Source organism: Nelumbo lutea, chromosome 2, assembly GCF_056320005.1.
Source record: "Nelumbo lutea isolate HS-2025 chromosome 2, American lotus-T2T, whole genome shotgun sequence".
Lineage (NCBI taxonomy): Eukaryota > Viridiplantae > Streptophyta > Magnoliopsida > Proteales > Nelumbonaceae > Nelumbo > Nelumbo lutea.
The window spans coordinates 32,315,226-32,339,238 of NC_142685.1; the positions used below are offsets into that span (position 1 = coordinate 32,315,226).

Consider the following 24,013-nt stretch of genomic DNA (forward strand, 5'->3'; position numbering starts at 1 on the left):
GAGTGTAAAATGGTTCATATAAGTTGTAAAATTAGATTAGTTTTGCACTGACAAATTTATCATCTTACCAAACAGACTTTTAACTGTAATTGATGCAAACATGAATTTCAATAAAACATATGCTTTTTTTTATCCAAAGACCACTTGAATGCAAATTTACTTCCTTTTTATTGATGTACATTTACATCTTATTATCAATGTAAATATGTATTGGTTTGTCATTTGTCAATACATAAATGTAATTTTACCAAATATAGGCAAAAGTGAACCAGAGTTTAAATTTACCTTGAACCAGGATTTACATTCCATTTGCATTGTTTCCAAAAGCAGTTTTTAGCATTTCTTTTATAGCTCTTATGTGCTTTTCCCGTAGGGATTGATGCATGAAGTGCACATGCTTGGTACATTTATATTAATATTCTGATAAGCAGTTGTAAATCTAGGGTGTGTTGTCCAACGTCCAACGTGAATAAGCCCTTCCAGTATCATGTCTTTTTGCAGTATAAATTTGGCCTTATTTTAAATGGAAATATAAGCGTATCTTTGAAATTTAACACCTATTTGTCTACTCAAAATAACCAACACAAGGGATCAATTTGTATAATTTATTCAAAATGCGGAAAGAGGTTTTTCAAGAGATCAAAGTTCAGGGGATGTTAAAGAAACTGTCAGAAAAGTGGAGGTTTATGTAATTTATCCTTAAAAATTTGAGCCTAGACCCTCAAACCCTCTTTTTGTTGAAGTTAGGGGTGCAAATCAAGTACCCAATTCAAAGAATTTACACTGCATCCATCTCGAACATTTGGACCAAATTTTAACAAAATCCCAACTTGAGCCCATCCAAATTGCACCCCTAGTTGAAGGGTCCTGTGATAGATCAGAACTATCAATTGGGTTTGGGATGCTCTGGATTGGAGGCCCCCCATTTGCTGTTGTCTTAGAAGAGACCTAGAATGGGCCATTAAAAAAAATGAAAACATCACTACAATCACTATGGAAGCATTGAAGCAAAAAAGATAATCCCAAGACCACCAGAAACGTGGTGGTAGGTTAGTCTATTATTACAATTCTGCAGCACATCATGTGTTCTGGAATTTAAATTGATGAATTAGTTGAACGCATCAGAGCACCTGCAAATTGTGGTTGGTTGTTTTATATTGACTACTCACGTTGTGTTTCTGGCCGTTGAAGGAATCAAACCTGTCTAAGACTTTTCAGCTAGCCAGTCTCAACTATATATATATATATAATGAGAGCCACAAATTTATTTCACGGTTGGGTTCTGTTAGAAAACTCGTTGGGCGTACAAGTTGGATGGTTGTTGCTGAAAAGTCTAAGCATAAGCTTTCGTGAATGTATCAGCAATTGGTAGACCACCAGATCAAGTTGTTACGTCATTTATATGAAGTCAGTTTTCGTCCAGACTGATTGGCAATATTGGTCTTGCAACTTGGTTAGCCGCTCAGTCTGAATTCAAGCAACCCAATTTGATTTTCTTTCATTTTAGACTGGGTTTCCTGAGAAAAGGGTTGGCCTTGGCTACAGTTCATTTATGTGAAAGCAGACCGGTTCCTCTTCTCGTTTCATGTGTTTTTCATATATTTGAACCAAAATATGGTTCTTTATAACAAAACAATGTTCTAATGAAGCTCACCGGTTCACAGTTTTACTGATCTATAATACCGGTTAGACTATGCTTAGCCTGTAAAAATTGTCAAATAACTCTCCCCTCTTTTGTGTATGTGTTCAAAGATGATTACTGAGCTACAAGAACTAGGGGCAAACCAAAAAGGAAGAGTTGAAATAGTAAGGACTGATTTAAGTGTTCATAATTTAACAATGGATATGGCATGAAATAGAATGGAATGGCATAGGCCGGATCCATGCAGCCGGCCCATATAGTTGGGATCAATATTTTAAAAATCAACCCAAAATTGAAACCGTTTTGACCACCAGTTTCTAGGTCAGTGGTTTGACTGTCCAATCCAAACAAACAGCCTGTTGCAATTTACAAAGATAAAAAAATAATTAAAACAAAAAAAGGACAAAAACCCTTGTCCAGTTTTTCATATTGGTTAAATGAAACCAAACTTTCGGTTCAGTTTCATTGGTTCGGTTTGGCTTTTCAGATTTTGATGAACACTCATAGGAACATTGTGTGCATGCCAGACATACTCGTACTTGTTTTTTTTTTTCAAAATCTGGGCCGGGTCAAGTTGGACCAGGCTTTAGCTCTATTAGTCCAAGCCCGTATTACCTGAGGGCTGAGACATCACTAAAAGCCCAAACCAAACTAGGTTATTCCTGACATTTAAAGTCATACCCATATCAGATAAGTCAGAGAAGGGATTCAAATTTTAGGTCTGTATCGGTCCTCCCCAAAATCTTGGATAGCCAGAACCAACACTTTGCCAAGGATCACATAAATCATGAAGCCTGAAATCCAAGCTGGACCATGAAAATGTAGGGACCTCAGATTGTGCATGCATGCCCAAAATGCTTAAATATATTAAGAATGTTGCTAGGAATTGGTTAGGTTCTCCCTTTGTTAGATCCTTTGCTGGTGATTTTATTTTTTTCCTGGGTGGATTGGAGAGGATGAAAGGGATATTTACTTGAAACCAAGAAGTAAGGTTGTAACATAACAAATCCTTGATCTATTTACTATTTGTTTACAGCAGAGTTGTAGGACTTGGTTGAGAGCTGATGATCAGACCATCAAACTGATGCAAAATTTCTTGTTATCCTCAATTCTCTTTCATATAAAGCGAGGAGCATATCACTTCATGTTTTTCTTAAGAAATAATGATCTTCATCTCAAACAAACAAAAATAAAGCAGAATTTGCACTTGGCACACTTACAGCAATGCAGATGAAATTTGCACTATAAACGAAGGGAGCCAACCCATGGAAACATTAACAGAATTTACCATCTTAGCTCGCTGCTGGGATATGAACATTGAGCGCCTCTATCAGCATTACATTTTACTAAACAAAAATAGCAGTCACAAATCTGTGAAGTCAAAGCCTTGATTTCCAGAACTAAGGAAGGTATTAGTTACTGGATTCATCTGAATCCAAAGACACAACCTTTAAGAGCTATAAGAGCTTGACTTCTGCCCCCACCTTGAAGAGTGAAGATAAGCTTGGCATCACTTTCTTTGATGTACAAGAGCAAGCGATTATGAGTTGGGCTTTTGAAAAGTTTCAAATGTCACGTGAATACTCTCTCAATGAAATTGACAGCAAATTAGTGGGGGGTGCAAGGGTGATTATTAATAATATTAGCCACAAAGCCCGTGTAGTCAAAGGCAAACCATTGCAGAATACAGGATAGGGTGATTATTGACTACTAATGAACTATGACGCCACTCTGCACTTTCTCATCATTGCTCCTATGTTGATGTATAAATATAGTTACCCTGTTGAACTTGCCACAATCCAGGTATCAACATTTTATTTTTCCTTCTCAAAATTTTTCCGGAAGTAAATTTTATTTGATGATCTCTAAACAACCAATAATTGATTAAGCCTCAAAAAGGAGAAAAACTGAAAAGAAATCCAGATAGAAGCTGCACATGACTAGGATGAAGTTAGAAGGCTTACAGATTAATTAGGCACAATTCTTTGGATGCACCTTCTTCTTCTTTACCTGGCAATTACAGTCATGCATGCTGTTTCTGATGCAACCAAATTTCCTCTTCAGCTGCTTCCACATGCTTCCCTTCTTCTTCACTACAGAATGACTGCCACCACCACTTTTCTCCATCTCTATCCTCATCCTACAACACTCCTTCTCCAACTCCATTACCCTATCATCCATGTCTTTCATCTCTGCTCTTAGCAGCTCTTCCTCACTAGCAGCAGTATCCTGACTATGGTTGTCCCTGTCCACCCCAACAACTGCATTCTCTCCACCTTCCACCCTCTGACACCTACCATAAGAATCCAGCATATCACCATTTGCGATTGCATCCCGCAGCTGCAAATGTCCCACATATAGTACCTGTACTACAACTCGCAGTGGCAACCGTTCATTCTGTCTAGCATGCTCACGTGCCTCTTGAGACATCTTATGGCAATCCAACACCCGACATACCTCCTCTCTCTCTGTCTCTGTCAGGCACCCATGCTTGCCCAAATAAATATCAATGGCTCTATATATTCCATCAGTGTTTCGTTGAATTCCCAATGATGTCGCAATTGCCATCTCTGCCAGTGATATAAATGTATCCTTCTTCAAAGCCACATCACTTGCTACCTCAGACAAGAATTCTTCAATGAGCTCCGTAACTCCAACTAACTCTGCTGAATCTGATGAATTATAATTGGCATAGAAGCTTTTCACAATCCTTCCAATGCACTCAGTATCGTACTTCTCTTCCCTAGCATAACCTTGAGAAGGTATCAAGAGATCTACAACCGTGGCTTCATTTAGTTTCTTCCCCATCCTGATTTCAAGTCTATTTCTACAGTCTAAGCTAGCTTGCAAGGTGATTGCTGACCGTAGCATTTCAGACAAGTACTTGAAAGGTACTAGTTCCCTCTCATCAGGCAATAACTTCTCCACTTGTTCAATAACCTCCCTCTTCTTATGAAGAGGCAAGCCTACCCCTCCAACCACACAATATACCCACTTCTCCAAATAACGGAGAAGACAACCTGTGATATATTCTGATTGAATTCCTTTGTGAATCATGGTAGTCATGACAAACAGATAATGTTGGAGTGTCAATGTGATCAACTGATCTTCTTGTTTCCAATCAGGGACAAAAAGCCTTCTTCTTGCACTTGGATAATAACCATTTTTTCCATCACCACTGTCACCATCCATAGGATTCTTGATTGGTTTTCCAAGGAGGTCGGGTTTAGAAATTGCCTTTGATACAATGGAATCCAAACAAGAATTTATCAGGCCAAGTTCTAGAGCTTGTCTAATAACAAGTTCCGTGCTTTGGAAAGCCTTGATGGATTCATTCCAGCTGGGGAAAACCCATTGTTCCATGAATGATAGACATCTATCGTAAAGATTGTTGGGGCTGAAATCATCAGTCATTTCTAGATAATGAGCAAGGCAAGCAAGTGGGATGACATTTTCGGCAGACAAGTTCAGCTCATGACCATAGAAGAACTTTGCAGCAAGTTCGAATGTTTGAGAATCACCTGGTATGTCTGGGAGCAAGTGGGATATATCTTCATGTTGATTTTTTTCAAGTAATTTAGCAAGTTTAGCAGATTTCGCAAGAAGAAGTTTCTATGAACAAAGGAAATGAACAAAAAATTATATATGCAGAAGAAAACAAATAAATATAAGTAGTGAAATGTTCTTGGGTCGTCTCAGTGTTTGTTCCTTACTTTCTTCAAACGGAAGTGGACTCCATGCACATTAATTTGCACGTCTGACAGTGCTGAAGCAATTAAAAGACTGAAATCCAAATATGTTAAAAATTAAAGAGCATTGAGAGCATGAAATTGATGTGGAGAGAGAGAGAGAGAGAGAAAGAAATACCCGTCCTCCTTCATGGACATTTTCTTGGTCTCTTCTCTGAATTTTCAATTTGAAGTAGGAAAGCAGAAGTCGTTCTGTAACCACCAAAGAAACAAGGATAAAAGAGGTTGTCTTTTGAATTATTTTTCTAGATTGGTTGCTGTGAGTTCAGAAAGGATACCTGATTTCACTTCAGCTTAGAATCATCAATACTAGTAAATAATCAAATAGAATAGATTCCTATATGAAATCTGCAGGCTAATAGTTTAAAATAACAAAGTGGTTAAAGAAGAAGAAGAATAACAAGAGTGGCAGCTGTTGGCTGATGGAGGAAACAGCAACAACAGTAGTGGAAGCAGAAAAGGGGCAAGAGAGGAAGGTTGTTAATGGGCCTTCCATTGTTTCACATGTTAACTTCTCTTGCATTTAATGTGATGTGCTGCCCCTTCATTTGTTATACAACAAATTCAGCAAAAAAAAAATGCAACAGAAAACCAGATTCAACGTTTTTTCTTCAAGGGCAAAAAAAAGAAGTAATAAACATTTTGAATCAACAAAACTAATTGTGTTTAAGGAATAATGTTCAAATCAGTAGTGAATGGGAAAATAATTAATTTTTTTGGACAAAATTAGACTTTAAAAAAAGGAGAAAGTTGGATAGGCACGGGTTTAGTGGCAGATGTAGATAGAAATGGTCTTTACTATTTGTACCATCTTTGTGAGAGAAAAGTTTCTTTATCTGTATCTTGACTCCACAACAATTTTCATATGGTGTACTGCCATGTCTCTGGTAAGAATGAAGAAGCCAAGGAGCTCATTTGGGATGTTTTTAACAGAACAGGAAGGTTGGTTAATCTTGTAACCAGTGAAGGTAATATCAGTTTCAATGGTGATGACTATATTGTCATGATCAAATGAAAAGATCAGACAACAAAGAAGTGGAAGAGGAGAAGTATGCAGATGAGACGTTTGGGGTGCTTGGAAGTTGGAACAAGAACATGAAGCAATTTGGTTGAGAAATGACATATAAATATCGTTGCAAAATCACTCTACAAAGTAATGGAACTGTCACAAAGACAATGGAAAATGTAGAGACCATTTCTATGTGCATCTGCTACTAAACAAGAAGCCATCAAACTTTTTTCCTTTTTCAGTGCTAATTTTGTCCAAAAATTTTAATTATTTTCCTACTCACCAATTTGAACATTATTCCCTAAACACAACTGTTTTTGTTATTTCAGCAAAGTTTATTACCGTTTTTTGCAAAAGGGTTCAACTATGATACCAGAAAAGCTTGTAACCAATCAACTGGTATCACAAAAGTGGTAATCAATCAGGTGGTATTTATTTATTTATTTATTTGATAGGAAACCAATCAGGTGATATTTATCAAAATTCACAAAAAGAAAAGACTCTAAATCTGATTTGTATTGCATTTTTTTTTCTGAATTTGTTACTGTATAACAAATTAGGAGGCAGCACATCTCACCAGCAAGGGAAGTTTAAACATAAGAGATGTTTGAACACCCATTGACAACCCCCCTCACACCCCTTATTACACACACACACACACACCAAATATGTTTAACATGAACAATACTATATACATCTCATCGGTTTGATGCTTTATTTTTAAATCCATAACAATAACCACGCTGCAGAGAAGGAAAGATCAAAGATTTTAATTGGTAATGACAACAGAAAGATCTAAGAGAAATGATTACCGTGTGGACTAACTAATTAATATTAATCGATCAGGTGATACAGATAACCATTTGGAACTTGAGGGAAATGCCACTTTAATCTATGGTGATACTTCTCTGCTGGTATGACACCTTAGATGCCTTCTTTCCACTTCAAGTCCCTGCCCAAAAACAAAGTTTCCATCAGAATAAACACAAGGGAAAGAGCAGTATTTCAATTATAGTTTTATCATATATGCAACAGGTAACAAATAACACTAGTATGTCCAAATTAATGAACATCCTAGGAAAATTGCTCCAACCAGATGACTATTTTAACCATCGAAAGCATCAATTTTTTTGGACACTAAGAAAATGTGGTTGATATTCCCAAGAGTATTTGGCTAAGGCCATCCAAACTCTTGCTTACAAAGTACCTAGGTTATGCTCAATCAACTGGCTGTCCCATGCAAGGACCATCATTGATGGATAAGATTCATAAGAAATCTTTTTTTTATTTTATTTTATTCTTTTAATGCTGGGTCAAAACCAAATTGATGAGCTAGACGTCAAGGACAAAAACAAATCACTCCATGAATATATCCTCATTTTTTATGACTGATCAAAAAACTAAAAGTCCTTAGCCCATATCTTCCTAATCCTATGTGAAGAAAGTAAATAACTAGCAGACTCGCTCTTCCCACATCCTATCCTGTGCAACCTGAACTCCCTGTGGTAGTTGCAGACATAAGGAGCTCAATAATGATGATAGATAAGAGGGTGGAGAGTCTCAAAAGGGTTAGTGCCAAATACCTGTTGGAAGCAAGTGGGATCGACAACTGACCTGGTTTCTGTTGGCAACTATGTGTATCCAAGTTCCTCAAAAGCCAAAGCGTCCAGTTAACAACAATTACCTTTATTTTTGAGAAAGATGGAAATAGTGTTGTATTAAGAATTGAGAACAAATAGCAGGAGAGAGCTTTGCCAAACAACTAAACAAAAAGAGGGCTAATAAAAGAGCTCTTGTACAAGATAATTTTTACAAATAAATAATTTTTTTGTAAATAAATAGTTTTTTACAAATAATGTTTACAAATAAATAATAGAAATTACAAAATCATTATCCACGATAACTAATAAAAATTGTCTTGATCCATTTTTTTTTCAAAATCATAATCATATGGTAAATTATAGAGAAACTTGAATTGAATCGAATCATGAACCGGATCGTAAATTGTAAGATTATTTATATTTTTTACAAACTTATCAAAAAAATAATTATAAATATACTAAAAGGCTAAATACGTAGAGGATGATTTTACACTATGGCTTCACTTTTCAGAAAAAAATGTTTAATGCATATCTACAATATATATACCTAAAACAATAGACTTTAACACTTGTCCAATAGAAGCCTAAGATGATAAATCAAGTTTGACTTGAAAGGAAAAAAAATCACATATAATGGCTCTCTAGCCTACATATGATGTAAAACAAACCCAATGCTTGGTCTTAAATAACATAAATAAATCATTTTTTTTTAGTAAGGGCTTTAAAACAAGTCTCCCATAACAAAACTAAATATAAACAAAAAGTAACAAAGTAGAGAACTAATTCTTAATTGACTTTATTTGAAACACAGTGCATCGTATAAGTCGTAAGATTTATAAATCAACCATAGGATTCAAACAAAAATCATAAGATTTTTGCAAAAAAGGATTCAGACATAAGATTCAAAACAAAACCCTTGGGATTCATGATTCAAATTGTGAATCATATCATAAAATTGTAAGATTTTGACAACATTGGTCTTGATACATCATAGTGGGCTGGGCTACCAAAAGGGTGGAATTATTAGTATTTCTGGGATTGTTATCACTTATTTCTTCTATAAGCAAATAAAAACTATTCTACAGTTTCACACAAGACAACCCAAAGTACCAAGTCCGGTTAACTCCAACTTTTTCCACCCTCAGACTACTTCACGATACTACTAAGAACAAACTAGAAATTTTTATATTCCATTATGATAGAAGCTTATGAGAACTCAACAATTTTCCTGATTTTTATAAGAACATGCATCAATTGAAGGGAATTTTGGTAATTAGAAGCACCAAGCCAAAAAGCCTTGAATGAATCAAGAAATGTCATCAGCATTTTCGCTAATGAAGAGTCAACAGAAAATAAGAACTCCAATTGTAAAACAAAGATCACACAAGGAGTAATTGAACAGGTGCTATAATTTCACCATTACATGTGAGGACCATCACAGAGGGCCAGATGCCAAATTTTACACTAATTCAAATTTAAGGCTCTCTCACCAAGCAACTGTTCCTTCAACCACTAGCCAACTTTAGTGCTCCTCAAACCACAATTTGGATTGGTCTAGATCAATGGGATGGTACATTGATCAGTCATGTCGTTTGGAAAATTTACCAGTCGAAATGATATTGGCGTTAATGCCAGCAGGCATAACAGTCCAGAGTCTCATCAAGGAAAGTAATGATAATTGAAATTTTAAGAATATTTTTTGCAATTTGGATCATAATGCATTCCCCACCAATGGCAGGATAAATCTTCCCACTTTAGTGTTCCTCAAACCACAATTTGGATTGGTCCAGATCAATGGGATGGTCCATTGAGTCACATCATTTGGAAACCTTACAAGTAGAAATGATATTAGCATTAAATGCTGGTAAGACTAACAGTCCAAAATCTCATCAAGGAAAGTAATGATAAGTGGAGCTTTGGGAACACTTTTTTCCAAGTTGGATCACGTAATACATTCAGCCACCTATGGCAAGATAAACCTTCTATTTCCCTTCATATAATGCAATAGGTGTCAATTGGAAAGAACAAATCCCTGTGAATCTTGTCTTCCGTTTTTGCTACCTTTCAAACTTCTAACGGGATTTTGAAAATAAATTGTCCCAAAACCTAGAAGGATGAGAGTATTATCCTCCACCACAACTAAAGCATTTTTCACCAAGAAACCATGGTTGTCAAAATCTTACAATTTACAACAGAACTCAAGATTCAGATCATGAATACCAAAGGTTTCAATTCAAATCTTATGTCTTAATCCTTTTCAACAAATATCGTATTGTTACTGTTCAAATCCCACTATTGAATTTGTAAATTTTATGATTTATACAATTCATCCAAATTCAATCATTCCAATTGAGACCTAAAATTAGTATGAAATGTATAGTTCAAGCTCAACATCAAACTGATATAAGAAAAAATCTCTGAATAGATGACAAAATTATCAAGAAAGAATACTACTCTCTGGGATATTTGTGTGATTGAAAGAACAACCAAGAATTCAAGATATGACATTCACAGATACATACAAGTGAATATTACAGTGTCCAGTAGACAGTTTTTGTTCCAGTTAAAGTGGAAACTGCAAGTAAATAAAATAGATAGAAAATCTTTTACACTCTGGAAATCAAAGGCTACTGGACTGACAAGTCTTGCTTTTATACCAATTGGGGTGTTGAACACTTAAACTTTTGTCCATGCACATATTCCTTATTTATATATATTTGTATGCATAGTGGCATATGTATACATGCATGTGCATATATAGTAAATTTGAAGCTTACAGATTAAAATGCCATTGAAATAGTAAGAATAGTAATAACAAGACCTTATTAACCAAAGCAAGATGAATGGCAGCATGTCTTTAATACCAATCATATTCCATATAAGACCATTGCTTATATGTAGAAAAAGGAACATACCTGAATACTTTGATGACTGATTACAGCAGAAGCCTGATACTGGAATAAAGTTGTTGCACATGAACCAAAAAATTTATATTAGAATAAACCAAGTAGCACATAAATGACTTAAGAGGATAAGGAAGGTTGCTCAATTTGTTATTTCTGCTAATGGCATAGCTGCTTTTGAAGCTGTGCCATTGGTATTTGAGAAACTTGTTAGGAAGGCAGAACCTACAGGTGTGGTTGTGTCTGTGTTGGGGGTTGAAGTTCCTGAAGCAACAGCTTTTGCTGCTGTTGTCAAATAAGGTCAACTCCTCAGGCTTCTTCAATTACATGTTCATTTCGGCAAGCATTTGTTGCATCTTTCAAGACAGAGACCTAAAAGGATAAAAGAGAGAACTGAGAAGGCAATACTTACCCTTCTTTGACTAGTTACTACTTATGTCCTTCGTGTGATATATTCTCAGTGCAATTACAAGTTAAAGTAACTGATGGTTGTGCAGTTGAAGGTGCCACTGAAGCTTGTGCAGTTGCAGGAATTCTGGTTGCTGCCTGTGGTACACTTCCAATTCATTGAATCTGCAACATAGATGTAAAGCTTACAAAATCAAACATGCAGCAATTGGAACCACTTACAATAAACAGACTTAATAGAGGAAGCAACATGCCAAGAAAAAGTTTTAAGAGGGTTGAAATATGACTCCCTATCTTCTTATCTTACATTTAAAAGAGTAATCTTACTGTCGATTTACCATATCAGCCACTCCTCAACTTCTTCACATGATAAAAAAAGTAAAGAAATAAATACAAAAGTAAGCAAATCAATCAAACCTAAATAAGCATACGAGTGAACCATCTGCCCCTTACAAAATAGATAGCAAAACATCCAAATGAACCATGAGCAGAACACCACCTAAATATTATATGTATCATATCAAATAATGTATATAATTTATGTAAGTATAAACATATAACTTGACAACTCGTTATCACCATTTCTTGTTCATTTTTTGTGCAATCTTCTAGCAGCTAAACTGACACCTCATGGCTCTTGCATAGGTTCTACAAACTGGGAAATAAAAACAGCAAGAAAGAGAACAAATACAGCATTAGAGATCAAACTAAATTTGTTGAACACTAAACAGATAATCACAAACAGGGGGAGTGAACAGTTCAAGAAACCTCTGCAAACGGTGCAAAGTTGATGAGGTGCCGAAATGGAAGACCAACTGCCTCCAATAGAGATTAACTTCAGCAAGTGTGACTCCCTGGAATAAAACCTAAGGCTTTTGGAAGGAGAACTTGCCATGGAAAACCCCACAACCATGGCAAATCAAAACATAAATGAAGATTTAAGAGGAGGCAAGAAGAAGCCAAACACCTCCTCCCGTAAAAACAGTGTTGACCAGCCCAGATCTTTATTAACCAAATTAAAGTGCCTTGCCCGTTTTTCAAAACTGTAGATGGTAACCGCCACCTCTTCAAAAATAGCACTCCAAAGATCAAGGTATCCACGGAGATGGGCACAAATTACCTGATTTAAGCTCCACAAAAATCGAAACATCAAGAAGCAGATCGCCAGAAAAGTTGTCTTCTCCAATTCTGGCGCCAGACTCAACAACAGCAAACTCATCCCCTGACAGAACTATGAAACAATTAACGCTATCTGTAGCTAGCCCATTATCAATGCCATAGAATCTTCCAACTAGACCAAATCAGTTCCACAATGTATCCATCTTCGGGTCTAAAGAGGAAAGAAAGCATTGGAAACAACCATGAACAGTGTTGCTTGAAACTTGGATCAAATATTGGGCAATGCTAGTTGTGGCTTCACGAACTCCAGGTACAGCAGTGACTGGGAAAGCATCACCAGCAATGCTTCCCCCAATGACCCCGCCCACACACACCCAGGCAATGAATTAAAAAGTCACCCCATTAGAAAAAATGCACTTTCATCTCCTTTAAGTCTGAGCCACAATAGTGTCCCCAGTCATAAGGACTATCAAGATGAGGAAAATCCTTCTCGGACTTTAATTGCAATGGACCTCTGAATACTTACTCTACATCATTCAAAAACAAAAGACTCCCTTCCAAATGATCCACGAGGACTTCAGCATGAGATACCAGTAAGTAGAAGAAAACAGACAACCTCACAGATGTGACTTGTGAGAGAAAAACTCTGATGGGAAGAGCCAAAACCAAGATAAAAGATTAGAAGATTAGGTAGTATAATTGGGTTAATGAAGTTTTGATCAATCAATTTCTGCTAACATCAGGAAGCTGAGGGAATGCTTGCTGCCCATATGTAACTTGGATTCATTTAGATTTTAGACTATAAATGGAGAGAAAAGCTAAGGCTCCATTTGGCATCATTTTTAATAAGAAATGATTCTTATAATGATTTTGAAAAAAAAATCATCTGCCTATTTTAGATTCTCAAAATAATATTGAGTTTAGAATAACGAACCTGAGAATAAGAATGGTGTTTCGACTTTGGATTGACCTGAATCTTTCCCCATGCCTTTCCTCAACATATGTAATGAATAGGTCTACAATGCTCTCACATGTCATAGAACAATGAAAGTATACAGAATTTTGATTGGAGTAACAGGGGGCAGATTTATATAGAAGTCAGTGTGGGCAATTGCCCCCACTGACATTTTGAAAAGTTTCATGTGGTTAAAGAAGGCATTTGACCTTTTTTTATAATTGCCCCCACTCAAATATACAACAATGACTTGTATGACACCCACACACACTAGGACCTACTTGAAATCTAAAACTGAAATGGAATAATGAGAAATTACATGACTCTATACCCTATTATCTTCTTTCAATGTTACAAGCATTATCCCTGAGAACTAAAGGGATCATCCAAAACCATCTATTTTCTTTTCCAATTTAGGGTTGGAACAGGTTGCTGGACTGTGGAGGAGGAAATCAAGGAGACAAACCAGGTAGAATCCTTCCTTCTATCTTATTCATTCTTGAAGGATGCACTTGAATTTGTTGATGCATTTCCCCCTTTTGGGATGAGATCTTTTCCTTGGTGTTTTACAACCTTTAGTAAGTGAAAATGTTTTAATCCCAATTTTTATTTTGATTATTCAAATGGTATGACTAAGTTGTTGTTATTAATATCTTCCCCCATTGATCAAAGTCCTGGATCTGCCACTGTGGAGTAATCACTAAAACCATTCAAAATATAAGTTCAACCAAGGCTGTAGTATCTAGGAACTGCTCAATCTTTGATACAGCAATGAATTCTCAGATCAGAATATATCATCCCATTTCAATTTTCAACATATTAAAAATAAGATAAGAGAAAGATAAAGATATCAAAAAGAAAAAAAAAAATCAAACCCGGTTCACCTTAGCTATGGTAACATGCCTATAAGGAAGCTATTCGAAATAATCTCAAGTTTCTTGTTGAGGATGCTAGTTACTGATTCTTTAGGTTGCTTTTAATAGTATACTTGTTATTCCAAATGATCCGTTGACAGATGGAGTAATGAACTTATTTGCACTATCTGACGTTGTTAAAAGACCAAACGGAGACAGGTAAGAGTCTCGTCAAACACCTAGTCAGCACAACAAATTGACTTTGATGTATCCTAGTTTTTCTGTGAGAAGTCGAGGCCATGTCACGTAGATGATCGAGAGTCTTAAAACTCAACCACTATCAACAAAATGGAAGCCACTTGATTTCTGGAACATGCTCTTGACTTCTCTGAGTTGAACATTAGTTTGTCAAAGGTACGTAGTTACAGTACAGGCATGTACTAGTTAAACTCCAGATTGTACACCGGATAGAAGTATCAACTGCACTCAGTTTAGAATGCATACCTATATCAACAGAAGCACCTCGACGATCAAATGGTTTCTGAACTTGTTTCAACCGTCCAAACCAAACCTGTAAGATCGTCTGAGAAGAAAACGTAAAATGAGAAGAGTATTTCTTTGTTTGAAAGGAAAAAAAAAAAAAAACAAAAGAAAAAGAAAAGTTGACTGCGATTACCACAAACCGGATAGTAGCATCCGGCAACGTCGCTTCTCGATACGGAGAGTAGATCCACCGGGCACCAAGAGAAGAGGAAGATTGGCTGCTGTTGCAGTGGTGAACGTTTGAAGGAAGAGATGATGAACCCTCAGGCCTCAACTCAAGCTTGTGAAGTCTGAAGTGAAGCAACGAGAGAGTTTAAAGTTTAAGCCAAACTTTTATTGGAACACGCGATCCCAGTAAGGTGTACACGTGTTCTAAAATGTTAAAACTCCGCCAACTAGGACACGTGTTTTGAATGTAACAGTCATTATTGGAAGGAAAACATTATTTCAATTTTAAATTGAAGTAGGTTGCGTTTGGATAAGCTTCAACCTGAAAACACGGATGCAGTTCGTTTGAAGCACTGAGAATGAGAAGCAATATTTTTTATGAAGTTTTTTTTTTTTTTGAGAAAATTTTTTCTTATGAAGCTCTTACCAGGGGTGCAACTTGATCAGGATGGGTCGGGTTGAGGGTCAATCCAGGCCCAATCCTAACGTAGATTACATTCGGACATGGCCCAATTCAAGGTCAAGGCCAAGTTTATCAACTTAATACTAACCTGAATTTAATCCAACATAATTCGGGCTTGGATTAAAAATATATATAAGTATTATTAATAAATTCACATATACATATTTTATACATTTATGCATGTATATATAATTAAAAAAATGTTTCTAAATAAATAAAATGCATGATGTGCTTCAGCGTGTTCATTTATAATCACGTAGTGTAAGGGCATGTGATATGCTGATATGCACGCGTGTGCTAGTAAAAGGGCAAAGTCACAAAGATATGACTTATTAGTTGCAGCAAAACCAAGGCATGTCTGTGATTAATAGTATAGATATATGTCATAAATACATAATATAGTTGTTCATAAAAAATCCATGATGTATACATTTATATATACTAGTGGGGATTCGTGTGATGCATTGAAAAATCTGAAAGATTGATGATTTTATTTATTATTAATTAATTGATAAAGTAATAGTCAAAATTTGATGTAATTGTATTTTTCATTTAATGTTGATTTACAGAAAATAATTATTATTAATTTAATATGAATAAATATTTATTAATAAATTTAATTTTATTAATCATTTGTAATAATTTTAATAATTGTTATCATTTTTATTATTTTTGATGAAATTTTGATTGACTTTAAATAAATAAAAATAATTATAAAATCTAACATTTTTATTAATTTCACTAATAATCAACAATTATATAGGAATGGAAATTGGGCGGGGCACCCCATCCCTATTCCCACCCTATAGTCAAGACACTCTACCCCATCCCCACCCCATCCCAGTGTTCAGGCGAGTTTTGGGCAAGGCACACACTCCTCATCAAGGATGGGGAATCCTTGAATTTTCCCTACCCTATCCCTAGTGTTGGGCAGGTTCAAGACAAGACAACCACACCCTATCAACCCAATATTCAATTTGATGACAAAAATGAACAAAAGAATATACTGAGTATCAATCACATGTTAAATTTCTAAAAGTACACTAAATTGTCTTTAAATTTCAAAAATGTAATTTTAAGAAAATTTTGGAAAACTTATTCAAATTTTGAAATGTGATACCAAAAGGATATATTGTGTAATTTTGAAAATTTATTCAAATTTATTTTTAAACTATTATTAAATAATTTATTTTCTTTTTAAATGGTTTACTTACATAATTACATCATTTTATCTTATATTTTCTAATATAAAATAATCAATAATTTCCTTTTTCCAATATTATACTAACTTATCTTAATAATTTGTGTAATTATTGGTTAAAATTACAATTTTACCTTTCCCATACTCATTTATCTTTAATAATTTATAATGAAAATTACATAATTTTTCAATAGCTTTCCAAAATCTATCAAATGTAATCAGTTTTCCTAAAATTTCCAAAATATTCCAATAATTTTCAAAAATTATGTAATACATTTTAAATAAGCTTTCAAAAATTTTATATCTTTTTATTTCCAAATGTTATTTTACAAAAATGTAGTTTTATGAAAATTTTTGAAAAAAAATATTACATTTGTGTAATTATGGAGATTTATTGAAAATTATTTTAAATTGTTATTAAATATTTATTTTTATTAGGTAGTTTACTAACAAAATTACACTAATTTATATTTTATTTTCCCATATAAATTAAGTAATAATTTCATTTTACAACATTATAATATTATATTCCTCCATCTACATTCAGTTATTAACTATAATAATAGCAATAACTAAAACTTTATAATTTTTGATAATTGTTAAATATAGTTCTCAATTTTATAGAAATTAATTAAAGAGCTTTCAATTTCTACAAAATATTGTTAATTAACATGAATATTACAATATTTACCCAAAATATTGTTGTTAATTAACATCAATATATATCTTAAAGTAGAACTTGTCATATCAACAGTCATGTCCTTATTTCGTTACCCAAACCTTGTAATTCTAGAGCGGGTGCAAGATTCCCTCTATAAGCACTAGTAGGAGTAGACCTAGCAAAAAGTTGACCCAACCCAACCCAACCCAAAAAAATAGGATTACGGTCTCATATTTAGCTACCCAAATGTGAAAATGATCTGACCTAACCCAACCCGAAAAAAACTAGGTTGGATCATGGGTCAACCCGCTGGCCCAATTGTCAAGTCTAATTGGGATTATTTATGCATTGTTAGAAGTTTCCACTCTTTAATTTTTTCTATTTAGTCTTTACTTTTTATTGTTTAATTTTTAAATTGTTAAATGCCCAAGTTTTTTATTTTATATTTGGAATTTTAAGGTTAATTCTTATAATTTTGACATTTTTATGTAGTTTTTCTTTATTTTTTTTAATTTCAATTATTTTTTGGGATACCCAAATTGTCCTATGGGTCAATCCTAACCCGAAAATTTAGGGTTAGGGTCTAGCATTTGACAACCCAACCCCGAAATTCAACCCAACCCGAAATCAATCCAAAGTACCTTGACCCAACCCGAACCCGACCCACCCAACCCAATTGTGAGGTCCAACTTATAACTTTTGAATTAATAATAATTTTATATTTTACAAAATTAATAACAAAATTATGTAATAATAGTATAAATTATAATTTCTTTGATTATTAAATTTAAAAAAATTAATATTTTAAAATTTTAAATAATGGTATTATTTGAATAATTAAATAATGTTATAAATAAATAATTTAAATATCAAAATATTAATAACTAAATTGTATCTTACGTATTATTTCAAAAACAAAAAATAGTTAAATAACAAAATTATATTACAACTTTAAAAAGTTATCAAAAGCACAAAAGTAATTATCAAAAGAACAAGATGCGGCACCCCTCCCTATCCTTGCCCGTTGCCCTTGTAGTCAAGACACTCTACCCCATCCCCCACCTCATCCTCGGCGGTAGAGAGTGTTGGATACGAGGCACCCATTCCTCGTTAGGGATGGGGAATCCCCAAATTTCCCCCAGCCGAGGCAACCACCTAAAATAATTTAATTTGTGAATATTTGACAATAGAACTATAAGAATTTGGGGTATTTTAGGAATTGAATCTTAACAATTTGGGGTTATTTTATAAATGAAATTGTGGGATCCTAGGATTATAAGAATATGAGAAAAACTTAGAGATATTTTAAAAAGTCAATATTAAATCTGCTGATATTTTACTAATTTAGAATTGGGTTTTGGGAATTATGTGCAAACCCTGTCCCTTTCCCATTGGGAATGGGGAATCCCCAAATTTTCCCCACTTGAGGCAACCACCTAAAAATAATCTAATTTGTGGATATTTTACAAATAGGACTATGGGAATTTGGGGTATTTTAGGAATTCAATTATGACAATTTCGGGGTATTTTATAAATGGAATTGTGGGATCCTAGGATTATAAGGATACGAGGAAAAACTTAGAGATATTTTAGAAGTCAATATTAAATCTACTAATATTTTACTAATTTAACATTGGGTCTGGGGAATTATATGCAAACCTCATCCCTGATTTGGAGCAAAAATATTTTCCCATCCCCTTATTGGTGTAATTTACTAATTTCTATAAAATCAATAGTTATAATTAACAATTATCAAATAATTCAAGGAAACTCTATAACTAATAATCCAGAATTTTTTAAATAAATAACAAATAAAAAAATTAGAAAACTAATCCATGAAAAATTTCTTCAAAACTATTTAAATAATAGTCCATTATTATTATTCAACTAAATAATTATTAAAAATTTTATAAAAATTAAATTATGAAATTAATCTATCAGAAATTGTTTCATATTTATTTAAATAGCAATCCATTATCATTATTTTAATAGATCATTATGAAATAATTCAAGAAAATTATTAAATCTATCCACACTAGTCTAGACCACTTGGTGATTGACTTCAACATACTTGGTTATACATTAATTAACAATAAATGGTTTACTTTTAATTAAAATTAATGTAATTACTATTATTATAATTACATTAATTTACTATAATTACATCACATTGATAAATAGTAAATAGTTTAAGCTTAAAAGGTAAATAATTTACATTAATTCACATTAATTTATTGTTATTGTAAATAACTCATTTACTACATTTTTGCTGATCAACAACAATTTCAATACTTTTTGGAAATTATAGCCCCACCCCAAACGGGGCAAGTTTTCTCAAATTTTAAATAAGTATGGGTAAGAGACAGAGTGGAGACAGGGAAAATATCTTTGCTCCAAATCAAGGATATGGAAAGGACAAAGTTTGCATATAATTCCCCAAACCTGATGGTAAATTAGTAAAATATCAATAGATTTAATATTGGTTTTTAAAATATCTCTAAGTTTTTCTCATATTCTAATAATCCTAGGATATCCCATAATTCCATTTATAAAATACTCCTAAATTGTTATAATCCAATTCCTAAAATACCCCCAAATTCTCATAATCCTATTTGTAAAATATCCACAAATTAGATTATTTTTAGGTGGTTGCCTTAGGTGGAGAAAATTTGGGAATTCCCCAGCCATTGCTAATAGGGAATGGGTGCCTCGCCTTGAACCCGTCCCACCACTGGGGATGGGGTGGGGATAGGGTGGAGTGTCTTTACTATAGGGGCAAGGGACAATGAGGAATGCCCCATCCTATGCACCGCATGAGGTTTGCTATTATATATACTAAAGTAGAGCTAGCCATATCAACAGCCCTCTCCTTGCTCCATTACCTAAATTGAGCGAATTCTAGAGGGGGTGCAAGATTCCCTCCAGAAGCACTGCGAATTGCCACCTAACATGGCTTATCTCCTTTTTTTTTTCTGCTCCTTTTTATTAGGAAACTAACTATCCCCCAATTTCTCCTAAATTATCTCTATTTCTCCTTAATTCCTATTAATTTCCTAAATTTTCTCTAATTCCTATTTATCCTCTCCCCCACTTTTCTTCTATATCTATGTAAAAAAGTCCCAATTAAAATTTAACAATCATTTAAATATCATAATAAAATTATGTAATAACTTTAAAATATTTATTCATAAAAGATATTTCTAATTAGCATAATCTACTAATTTCTATAAAATCAATAATTATAGCTAACAATTATCAAATAATTCAGGGGAACATTTTAACTAATAATCCATAATTTTTTAAATAAATAATAATTTAAAAAATTTGGAAATTAATCTACGAAAAAAATTCTCCAAAACTATTTAAATAATAGTGCATTATTATTATTCAACTAAATAATTATTAAAAATTTTAGGAAAATTAAATTAGGAAATTAATCTATCAAAAATTGTTTCATATTTATTTAAATAACAATCCATTGTTTCTCAAATTTTAAATAGGAATGGGGAAGATACACGGTGTGGATAGGGAAAATATTTTTTTCTCCAAATCAGGGACGGGGTTCATGTAATTAATAATTCCCCAAACCCAATGGTAAATTAGTAAAGTACCAATAGATTTTATATTGATTTTTAAAATATCTCTAAGGTTTTGTCATATTCTTATCATCCTAGGATCCCACAATTGCTAGCCCCAATTTGTCATAACCCAATTCCTAAAATAACCCCAAATTCCCATAATCCTATTTATAAAATATTAAAAAATTATATTATTTTTAGGTGGTTGCCTTTGGGTGAGAAACATTTGGGGATTCCCCATCCCCGATAGGGTATATATAAACATTAATGATTTGGCTTAACAATTTTAATGACTGTTAATAAATATTGATTCTTATTTAAGGTTTAATTACTGTATTTGGTAATTATCATGGGGCATGCTTTGAATAAACATTAATGATAAATGATGATTGTTGTTTCATTTTTTATTATTTACTTAATTAAGTACTTGATGATTGTTATTATTATTAATTATTTCTATAAATAATTGATTTTTATTATTATTTACTTAATTAAGTAGTTTTCAGTAAGTGATTATTTAATTTAATCTGAATTATTTCATTTTTTTAATTATTTATAATAGACATTTAGGGTAGGCTCTTTATTTGATTTAAGTGACTTACCATGTTTTATCTAGATAATGACCCCATACTAAGTAAAGGGCAACTACAATATCATTTAATTTGAGATTTACTATTTAACAATAAAAATCAATGTCCTATTAAGCAACTCACCCCCAAAAAGTATCAATAACTTTGAAATCATTAATATATTTATAAAATAGCAAACTTAGATGGATGTTTACAACAATATCACCAATTCTACTTAATATTTAGGGACATATGAGTGGATAAAAAGCATTTATGATATCCATTCAAAGAGGCAAAGAAGGAAGAAAATCATTCAAAGAGTTGTTAAGAAAAACAAACAACATTTGTAGATGCATCCATCCTCTGAAATAAGATATGAAAAATATATGACTACAATCAACTTACCATCATGTATGGCTACATTCAATTGATAATATAATTAGGACTCCGAAGTCCATCCAATAGAGGAAACATAAAAGAAATGAGAATAATGGAACCATCCTAAGTATGGAGGCCACCTCCAAGTTAGGTGGCAACGCTTCTTTTGGTCGATCATGGTTATGGATTTTAAGTCTAAGCCCTTCACAATGCACGTAGACTGGCTAGAATTTATCTTTAGGAAAAAGGTAGGGAAACATGTACATAACCTAATGGTATGTTTGAATTATGGGAATTGAGAGATAGAAGTAGAAAATGTAGGTTGAAATTATAATTTTGGGCATGTTGATGTGCAAATTCAAGTCAATTAGAATACTCATAGATTTTTAGTTCATTCATTTAGTGGCAATTTGAATGTTTTTTTATTCAGTCTTCATTGAGTAATATAGATTAATAATTATGAAATCAGTAATAATAATAATAATATATTATTTACTAATAATATATTCTCATTATGTGTGTATTGATTTTGAAATCACTAATATTAAATTATTATTATTATTATTATTATTATGAAGTAATTAATTTGTTATAATTACAATTTTTAGTTAATTCCTGAAATAATAACTACTTTTATAATTCTTTTAGTTTAACAATAATTATTATCAGTAATTAAGTATTAGCAGTAATTACAATAGTGAGTTATTATTATTAGTAATTAATAACTGAAATTAATTAATTAGAAGTCATTAATTATTATTAGTACCCCTCTCTTTCAAAAAGTTGACTCATCATCATCGTCATCATCAATGACAACTTTATAAATACATAATTTGATAAAAATTAGTAAATATCATTAGTTTATTTTTTTATCTTTTGAAAAACTGAATAAGAGAAAAATAAAATGGTTAGCATTGCGAATGAAAAATTATTTGGATTTTTGCAAAAAAATTATTGAACATAAAAAACCAATTATTCAAAAATAAGGTCATTAATGAAAGAGTAATTAGAATTATTCTATAAATAATAATTTTAAGAAATTAATTATCTGTCCAAATTAAAATGGGTAATTTCAGCAAATATTTAAGTATATAAATTTTTATATTAACATTTTTAATAATAATCATTATTATTAATAGATTAATAATAAATTAATAAATGTGAAATCAATAATAATAATAAGTATATTACTATTATTATTATTATTATTATTATTATTATTACTATTATTATTAACAAATAATATATTCTTATTATGTGTGTATTAATTTTGAAATCAGTAATATTAAAGTATTATTATTATTACAACTATTATTATTATTATTATTTTATTTTTATTTTTATTAATTAATTAATTTGTTATAATTACGATTTTTACTTAACTCATAAAATAATATTTGCTTTTATAATTCTTTAAGTTTAACAATATTGAATAATTGAAAGTTTAATTTATAAGTTAACTTTCACTAAATGAAATATTTATTGGAGTATAATAATAATATTAATTATAATTGATGTAACCATTTTCGGCCACGTACCAATGTTTTGTGATGTAAAATTTTTTGGCAAAGTACCTCGTTATTCGACCCGATGGTGGCGTGCCTTAGTGACAAGCTACTTGGTGGCGAATTCCCTGGGGGAGAACTGCTTGGTGACTAACTGCTTGGTGGTGAACTACCTGGGGGCGAACTGCCTTGGTGGCAAACTGCCTGAGGGGGAACTGCCTGGGGGTGAACTGCCTTGGTGGCGAACTGCTTGGTGGCGAACTCCCTGGTGGCGAACTGCCTGGGGGCGAACTGCCTTGGTGGTGAACTGCATGGGGGTAAACTGCCTGGGGGTGAACTGCCTTGGTGGCGAACTGCCTGGTGTCGAACTCCCTGGTGGCGAACTGCCTGGGGGCGAACTGCCTTGGTGGCGAACTGCCTAGGGGCGAACTGCCTGGTGGCGAACTGCCTAGGGGCGAACTGCCTGGGGGCGAACTGCCTTGGTCAATTGCATATATGTTTTGCATGAGCCAAGATGAAGACTCTCAAGAAGAGGATAATCAGCTTCTAGCGGATTATGTAATAAGAGAGGAACTTCAGGGGAGGAACCAGTTGCCCCTCTTCTTCGTTCCTCACCCATTCTTTAGATTGTGTAATAAGAGAGGAACCAGGATAATAAGAGAGGGAAAAGGGTATTTTCGTAAAAATAGGTATACAATAACTTGTAC

General features: G+C 33.2%; 1 protein-coding gene across 7 annotated transcripts; it reads right to left on the reverse strand.

Annotated features, from left to right (window-relative positions):
- Positions 1-3,310: 3,310 nt before the first annotated feature.
- Positions 3,311-15,088, reverse strand: LOC148869674 (BTB/POZ domain-containing protein At5g17580-like). 7 transcript variants are annotated; one of them, XM_088968601.1, is made up of 9 exons: positions 14,917-15,088; positions 14,745-14,823; positions 11,317-11,477; positions 10,917-10,955; positions 8,015-8,084; positions 7,213-7,352; positions 5,510-5,583; positions 5,356-5,425; positions 3,432-5,254 (listed from the first exon to the last, which is right to left on the reverse strand). In XM_088968601.1, exons 7-9 carry the CDS (start codon positions 5,527-5,529, stop codon positions 3,614-3,616), a joined length of 1,731 nt encoding a protein of 576 aa, XP_088824727.1. In that variant the 5' UTR covers positions 5,530-5,583; positions 7,213-7,352; positions 8,015-8,084; positions 10,917-10,955; positions 11,317-11,477; positions 14,745-14,823; positions 14,917-15,088; the 3' UTR covers positions 3,432-3,613. The 7 variants fall into 7 exon arrangements, with proteins under 7 accessions (XP_088824731.1, XP_088824732.1, XP_088824727.1 ...); XM_088968605.1 differs by lacking the exons at positions 8,015-8,084; positions 14,745-14,823; positions 14,917-15,088 and adding exons at positions 3,311-3,430; positions 12,081-13,166 and having other exon boundaries at positions 3,607-5,254; XM_088968606.1 differs by lacking the exons at positions 8,015-8,084; positions 14,745-14,823; positions 14,917-15,088 and adding exons at positions 3,350-3,422; positions 12,081-13,166 and having other exon boundaries at positions 3,607-5,254.
- Between the last annotated feature and the right edge of the window lie 8,925 nt (positions 15,089-24,013).